A 10,756-nucleotide genomic window follows, 5' to 3' on the forward strand; every position below is an offset into this window, starting at 1 on the left:
GGGTAGGTGGGCAGAATGAACAAAAGGTCTTTTCCTGCCTGTTACACTGTGATAGGTGAAATCTATGCTACAGAGATAGTTAGATCTTTGTGGGCAGTTTCCTTTGAGGGCCGCATTGTCACTTTGCTGCTGACTGCAAAGTTGTGCTAAAGGAACACAGCAAGTTTCAGGAAGGAGAAGACCTTTGGTCCATCCAGTCAACCTACCCAGTATTCCATTCATACACTTTAACACCGACAGTATTTACTAAAGTGCTAATAGTGCAGTTCTAATGATGGATAAAATAATGATGATTACAGTAAGTGCAAATGCATGACAACTATGTGAGGTCAGCACAGTAAGTGCTTCATAAAGTTATGAACTTTCACATTTGCTATCTTTGCAGATTATATTTTAGAAAATACAATCGAAAAGAACGATCTAATTCTCAAATTAACCAACATTCAAAACTCTAGAAGACTTAATTTTGATGGTGTAAGATGTCAGCAGAATTTTTTTTAAAATAAGAGTTGCAAATTTTCAGCAATTACAAGAAATCCTATTTAAGATGATCACAGATCTGTGATTAAAATTATCATTCACTGCAGCATTGACAATACAGATGGCCAACTTAAAACCCATTTATTAGTATTTAACATGTTTATAGTGTACACTGTAAAGCATTTAGAAAACCACTAGCCAAAAGCTGTAGAACAACATTTTTGATAGTCGCCATCAACTTTAAGATGAGTGCTCCACTTTACGTTTGCTATTTACATCAGAAGATAGTTCAATATATCTGACAAAGTTCTTACCTGCCACCAGTGATCATCTTCACCTTGAGGTTTCTTTGAAGAGATGCCAGTGCGGAACCAGAGGTTGCCATTTGTGTCTAAAACCCAGACTGTCTGTTGGTCTCCCAATGCTATACACACTGACTCCAGCATCTGCCTTTCACTATAAAAGGGAGAAAATTACTATTTTAATTCAATTTTTTTGGTAATATAACAGCAGAAGCTTCCAAACTGCATTTGTGAAAACATGTACAATAATGGGGCATGTTAATAAATCCTTGGGCATCGGTGCAAGGGAATGATATCAGCATGCTATTTTAAATGCAAGCTCCTCACTGCTCTGTATAAACATTTTAGATTCCTCGATGTAGCAAATCAGTTCTTTCAGGGTGCATTGTTATTTTACTGGAAGCAGTCAATATAAGAAACCTTCTCATGGTTTACATTAAGCCCATTGCTAAAAGAATCAGATGATAGAAATCTTTTGGACAATTTGATAGAAAAAGCATCTTATTACACCTCCTTAAAATTTCAGAAGTGCTTCATATACAGTGAATTACTTTTCGGGGCAGTGCTACAGTTTTGTACCCAGCAAGAGCTAACAGCAATGTGAATAATGATCAATTAATCTGTTTTTGATGGTGGCCACTGTGGGAAGAATTTGGGTCAGGACACCAGGATAGCTGTTCTTTCTTCAAATAGTGCCCTGGAATCTTTAACATTCTCTTGAACCACTGAGCCGAACAGAGGGAGTAACTCAGTTTAATATTTCATCTGTAATACAGTAAAGGACTGGTTAAAGTTAAATGACATTTTCAAACATTAATCCATAATAGCAAAAACTAATATCTTTCAAATCCTACCATGTTTTATTTGAAAATGAAATTTGAAGCAAATGGCCATAGAATGGTAGGATGCTAGCAATTATTCAACAGAAAAAAACATTTATGTTGGAAAATGGAGGTACAGTGGTAAAGATGGACATTTCAATGATTAGAATTTTTGGGGGGAAAGGGGAGGTTTCACAAGGTACTTAAAATTTAGTGAAATTCTAATGACGTGGATTTTGTAGTCGCTGAAAGGGAAGATGCTTCAGCAGGCTCAGAGGACAGGTTTTCTCATTTCTGAAATCAGTTCCAATTTGGAGCCATTTACAGCAGGTTGGCAGGGTGATCAGCCAATCAGACTGAAGAATTTTCAGACAGAAAAGCAGGAAGTAAAATGTAGGAAATCTAAATCATATTTAAATCATTGCACATAAAGCAAAATAAAGACTGGGACATGCAATTTGGGTTAAAAAAAATATCAGAACAGAAATTTTTAAAAAGAAAATTAATTCATTAAAAATCTGCAATTTTAAAATGTTTTTTTCGGGGAATGAAACTCCACATTTATATGATCAGTTTCTCCGGCGCCAGAGAGGTTGTTCAGCAATCACCATGACTTGGTACACTGTTAAAACTTAAGTTTTCCCTGATTGAGCAATGCTTAATACTTTCATTAGTTTTCACAGTGAGAAGTATATAAATAATTTAAATCCACGACAAATCCGTGATTTCTCTTGGGACAGAATTTTATGGTTCCCTGCAGATGGGCATGCAGGCAGGTGGGGGGAGGGCCTTAAAATTTTTATGGGTGCTTTTCGTGCCCTGGTCACAATTTAATGGAGGGCAGGCAAGGCCTTGGGCAACCCATCCAGCCCTTAAGTGGCCAATTAATTGCCATTTCCCAACCAGCCACAATTTTTCATCTGGAGATGGGTGGGAAGTCTGCTTGGAGGTGGGACTTCCTCCCTAGATGGATATGGAAGGCCTGGCTCAAGCCAATTAATGCCCCTCAGAGAGGGTTAAATAGCTATGGGACAGCCCGCAGGGGCAAGTTTTACGGTAAGCTTTGTGGAGACAGAATGGGAAACTCTGATACCTGTAAAATCCTGCCCACACCTCCACCTGTGAACATCAGAGGTGGAGAAGGAGGAGGTGGAGGATGGTATCACTGACAATGACTTCTATATTTCTGCGTTTAACTCTGCATGTGTGGATGCCAGAAGTTGTTGTTGGTTTTACATGGCAATGACAGTTTTCCTACATTGCAGCTGCAAATACTGAGCCATTAAGATTATGAAGGTCATCTAGAAGAAAGTTAATTAGCTCCAGATGCCTATAAGTAGTGTTGCACTACATTTCTGACATTCCAAACAATTACTAGCTGAAGTTCAAACAGTCTTTTCTGTTCAAATGGCAACTTCCTTCATATACCATGGTATGTATTCAAATGATTACTTGCAGCACGTGGAAAGAGATCATGATTTGAAAATCAGAATCATGAAGATAAATCAAAATGGATTTGAACAAAAAATTTTCAGAAAATATTAAAAAAAAATGATCTGAACAGCACTTCATAACAGCCATAATTCTGTCTACCTTACAATATCAGACGTCCAATGCTCTCCCTCTGGACAAAAGCTGCTTATGCCATTTCTGAAGAGAATTGTTCGCTGTTCTGTCAGTGCCCATACCACATTATTCCTGGAAGTAATTTGCACTAATGGATAAGGGCATTCCACCTTCACTGCTCTCGCACAAGGTCGATCTGCACTAAGGCCTCAAGATAAGGGAACACAAGTATGTTAAATGTACTCCGGTAGAAATGGTACACATTATAAGACATTATTTATTATTCTGCTGCATTTTTACTTCAGATTGTTACGTAAGCAAGATGCCTGTAAGGCAAGAGAATGAAAACCTCAAGTTACAGTCAAAAGAACAATGAGCTCAAGAAAAGCAAGAGGAAAAACAGGAAAACAAAGGGAGAAAAAGGAAAAGAGGAACAAAACCACTGAGGACATTTGAAGGTGCTAAACCAAGATCCTATATCAGAGCCTGTGTTACATAGGCACACACAAACAAAATACAACAGCAACTTGAGAAGTAATTCATTGCATAAAGGGTATTGTATCCAATAAAAGGACCAGAGAGAGTTACAACACAAATCTCTAATTTATTATTTTGGTGAATTTTGAGCTCAAAGAATGTTAGTATTAAAGAATGGGACATTTTTACACCTATCTTCAGCTGTTTCAATGACCTTCCCTCCAACATAAGGTGAAAAACAGAGATGTTCACTGAAGGTTGTAGTTTGTTTAAAGCCATTCACTGCTCCTCAGATACTGAAGCAGTCCATGTTCTCACACTAACACACATCACATAACACACACTAACACACACATCACATAACACACACTAACACACACACACACACATATCACACTAACACACACACACACACATATCACACTAACACACACACACACATATCACACTAACACACACACACACATATCACACTAACACACACACACACATATCACACTAACACACACACACACATATCACACTAACACACACACACACATATCACACTAACACACACACACATACATATCACACTAACACACACACACATACATATCACACTAACACACACACACATACATATCACACTAACACACACACACATATCACACTAACACACACACACATATCACACTAACACACACACACACATATCACACTAACACACACACACACATATCACACTAACACACACACACATATCACACTAACACACACACATATCACACTAACACACACACACATATCACACTAACACACACACACATATCACACTAACACACACATATCACACTAACACACACATATCACACTAACACACACATATCACACTAACACACACATATCACACTAACACACACACACATATCACACTAACACACACACACATATTTCACACTACCACAGACACATATATCACACTAACACACACACATATATCACACTAACACACACACATATATCACACTAACACACACACATATATCACACTAACACACACACACATATTTCACACTACCACACACACATATATCACACTAACACACACACATATATCACACTAACACACACACATATATCACACTAACACACACACATATATCACACTAACACACACACATATATCACACTAACACACACACACACGTATCACACTAACACACACACACACGTATCACACTAACACACACACACACGTATCACACTAACACACACACACACACACATATCACACTAACACACACACACACGTATCACACTAACACACACACACACACACGTATCACACTAAAACACACACACACACACACACGTATCACACTAAAACACACACACATACCACACTAACACACACACACATACCACACTAACACACACACACATACCACACTAACACACACACACATACCACACTAACCCACACACACATACCACACTAACACACACACATATCACACTAACACACACACATATCACACTAACACACACACATATCACACTAACACACACACACACATATCACACTAACACACACACATATCACACTAACACACACACACATATCACACTAACACACACACATATCACACTAACACACACACATATCACACTAACACACACACATATCACACTAACACACACACACACATATCACACTAACACACACATATCACACTAACACACACATATCACACTAACACACACACACATACCACACTAACACACACACACATACCACACTAACACACACACACATACCACACTAACACACACACATATCACACTAACACACACACATATCACACTAACACACACACACACATATCACACTAACACACACACACACATATCACACTAACACACACACATATCACACTAACACACACACACACATATCACACTAACACACACATATCACACTAACACACACATATCACACTAACACACACATATCACACTAACACACACATATCACACTAACACACACATATCACACTAAAACACACATATCACACTAACACACACACACACATATCACACTAACACACACACATATCACACTAACACACACATATCACACTAACACACACATATCACACTAACACACACATATCACACTAACACACACACACACACACATATCACACTAACACACACACACATATATATTTCACACTAACACACACACACACACATATATTTCACACTAACACACACACACACACATATATTTCACACTAACACACACACACACATATTTCACACTAACACACACACACACATATATCACACTAACACACACACACATATAGCACACTAACACACACACATATAGCACACTAACACACACACACACATATATCACACTAACACACACACACACATATATCACACTAACACACACACATATATCACACTAACACACACACACACATATATCACACTAACACACACACACATACCACACTAACACACACACACATACCACACTAACACACACACACATACCACACTAACACACACACACATACCACACTAACACACACACATACCACACTAACACACACACACATATCACACTAACACACACATATATCACACTAACACACACATATATCACACTAACACACACATATATCACACTAACACACAAATATATCACACTAACACACACACACACACACATATCACACTAACACACACACACATATCACACTAACACACACACACACATATCACACTAACACACACACACACATATCACACTAACACACACACACATATCACACTAACACACACACACACATATCACACTAACACACACACACACATATCACACTAACACACACACACATATCACACTAACACACACACACATATCACACTAACACACACACACATATCACACTAACACACACACACATATCACACTAACACACACACACACATATCACACTAACACACACATATCACACTAACACACACACACATATCACACTAACACACACACACACATATCACACTAACACACACATATATATATATATCACACTAACACACACATATATATATATCACACTAACACACACACATATATATATCACACTAACACACACACACACATATCACACTAACACACACACACATATCACACTAACACACACACACATATCACACTAACACACACACACATATCACACTAACACACACACACATATCACACTAACACACACACACACATATCACACTAACACACACATATCACACTAACACACACATATCACACTAACACACACATATCACACTAACACACACACACACATATCACACTAACACACACATATATATATATATCACACTAACACACACATATATATATATCACACTAACACACACACATATATATATCACACTAACACACACACACACACACATATATCACACTAACACACACACACACACACACATATATATCACACTAACACACACACACACACATATCACACTAACACACACACACATATATCACACTAACACACACACACACACACATATATCACACTAACACACACACACATATATCACACTAACACACACACACATATATCACACTAACACACACACACATATATCACACTAACACACACACATATATATCACACTAACACACACACATATATATCACACTAACACACACACATATATATCACACTAACACACACACATATATATCACACTAACACACACACATATATATCACACTAACACACACACACACACATATATCACACTAACACACACACACACACATATCACACTAACACACACACACACACATATCACACTAACACACACACACACACATATATCACACTAACACACACACACACACATATATCACACTAACACACACACACACACATATATCACACTAACACACACACACACATATATCACACTAACACACACACACACATATATCACACTAACACACACACATATATATCACACTAACACACACACACACATATATCACACTAACACACACACACACATATATCACACTAACACACACACACACATATATCACACTAACACACACACACACACATATATCACACTAACACACACACACACATATATCACACTAACACACACACACATATCACACTAACACACACACACATATCACATTAACACACACATATCACACTAACACACACATATCACACTAACACACACACACACATATCACACTAACACACACACATATATATATATCACACTAACACACACACACACACACATATATCACACTAACACACACACACATATATCACACTAACACACACACACACACATATATCACACTAACACACACACACATATATCACACTAACACACACATATCACACTAACACACACATATCACACTAACACACACACACACATATCACACTAACACACACATATATATATATCACACTAACACACACACATATATATATCACACTAACACACACACACACACACATATATCACACTAACACACACACACACACACACATATATCACACTAACACACACACACACACACATATCACACTAACACACACACACATATATCACACTAACACACACACACACACACATATATCACACTAACACACACACACATATATCACACTAACACACACACACATATATCACACTAACACACACACATATATATCACACTAACACACACACACATATATCACACTAACACACACACATATATATCACACTAACACACACACATATATATCACACTAACACACACACATATATATCACACTAACACACACACATATATATCACACTAACACACACACATATATATCACACTAACACACACACATATATATCACACTAACACACACACACATATATCACACTAACACACACACACACATATATCACACTAACACACACACACACACATATCACACTAACACACACACACACATATCACACTAACACACACACACACACATATATCACACTAACACACACACACACACATATATCACACTAACACACACACACACACATATATCACACTAACACACACACACACATATATCACACTAACACACACACACACATATATCACACTAACACACACACATATATATCACACTAACACACACACACACATATATCACACTAACACACACACACACATATATCACACTAACACACACACACACATATATCACACTAACACACACACACACATATATCACACTAACACACACACACATATATCACACTAACACACACACACATATCACATTAACACACACATATCACACTAACACACACATATCACACTAACACACACACATATATATATATCACACTAACACACACACACACACACACATATATCACACTAACACACACACACATATATCACACTAACACACACACACACATATATCACACTAACACACACACACATATATCACACTAACACACACACACACATATATCACACTAACACACACACACACATATATCACACTAACACACACATATCACACTAACACACACATATCACACTAACACACACACATATATATATCACACTAACACACACACACATATATCACACTAACACACACACATATATCACACTAACACACACACATATATCACACTAACACACACACATATATATATCACACTAACACACACACACACATATATATATATCACACTAACACACATACACACACATATATCACACTAACACACACACACACATATATCACACTAACACACACACACATATATCACACTAACACACACACACATATATCACACTAACACACACACACACATATATCACACTAACACACACACACACATATATCACACTAACACACACACACACATATATCACACTAACACACACACATATATCACACTAACACACACACATATATCACACTAACACACACACATATATCACACTAACACACACACACACACATATATCACACTAACACACACACATATATCACACTAACACACACACATATATCACACTAACACACACACATATATCACACTAACACACACACATATATCACACTAACACACACACATATATCACACTAACACACACACATATATCACACTAACACACACACATATATCACACTAACACACACACATATATCACACTAACACACACACATATATCACACTAACACACACACACATATATCACACTAACACACACACACACATATATCACACTAACACACACACACACACATATATCACACTAACACACACACACACACATATATCACACTAACACACACACACATATATCACACTAACACACACACACACATATATCACACTAACACACCACACACATATATCACACTAACACACACACACACATATATCACACTAACACACACACACACATATATCACACTAACACACACACACACATATATCACACTAACACACACACACACATATATCACACTAACACACACACACACACATATATCACACTAACACACACACACACACATATATCACACTAACACACACACATATATCACACTAACACACACACATATATCACACTAACACACACACATATATCACACTAACACACACACATATATCACACTAACACACACACACACATATATCACACTAACACACACACACACATATATCACACTAACACACACACACACACATATATCACACTAACACACACACACACACATATATCACACTAACACACACACACACACATATATCACACTAACACACACACACACACATATATCACACTAACACACACACACACACATATATCACACTAACACACACACACACACATATATCACACTAACACACACACACACACATATATCACACTAACACACACACACACACATATATCACACTAACACACACACCACACATATATCACACTAACCACACACACACACACATATATCACACTAACACACACACACACACATA

At 37.3% G+C, this 10,756-nt stretch overlaps 1 protein-coding gene across 2 annotated transcripts in view; it reads right to left on the minus strand.

Moving 5' to 3' along the window:
- Window positions 1-10,756, minus strand: part of tecpr2 (tectonin beta-propeller repeat containing 2) — a 120,867-nt gene that overhangs the window by 46,199 nt on the left and 63,912 nt on the right. For both annotated transcript variants that reach the window (XR_005946214.1, XM_041213868.1), the window contains exons 12-13: window positions 3,197-3,377; window positions 795-936 (exon numbers count right to left, since the gene is read on the minus strand). Coding sequence is in view for 1 of the 2 variants with exons in the window: in XM_041213868.1 (XP_041069802.1) it covers window positions 795-936; window positions 3,197-3,377 (323 nt within the window). In the remaining variant the exon portion in view is untranslated. The remainder of the gene's footprint in view (window positions 1-794; window positions 937-3,196; window positions 3,378-10,756) is intronic.

The sequence above is a fragment of the Carcharodon carcharias genome, chromosome 20 (genome assembly GCF_017639515.1).
Source record: "Carcharodon carcharias isolate sCarCar2 chromosome 20, sCarCar2.pri, whole genome shotgun sequence".
Lineage (NCBI taxonomy): Eukaryota > Metazoa > Chordata > Chondrichthyes > Lamniformes > Lamnidae > Carcharodon > Carcharodon carcharias.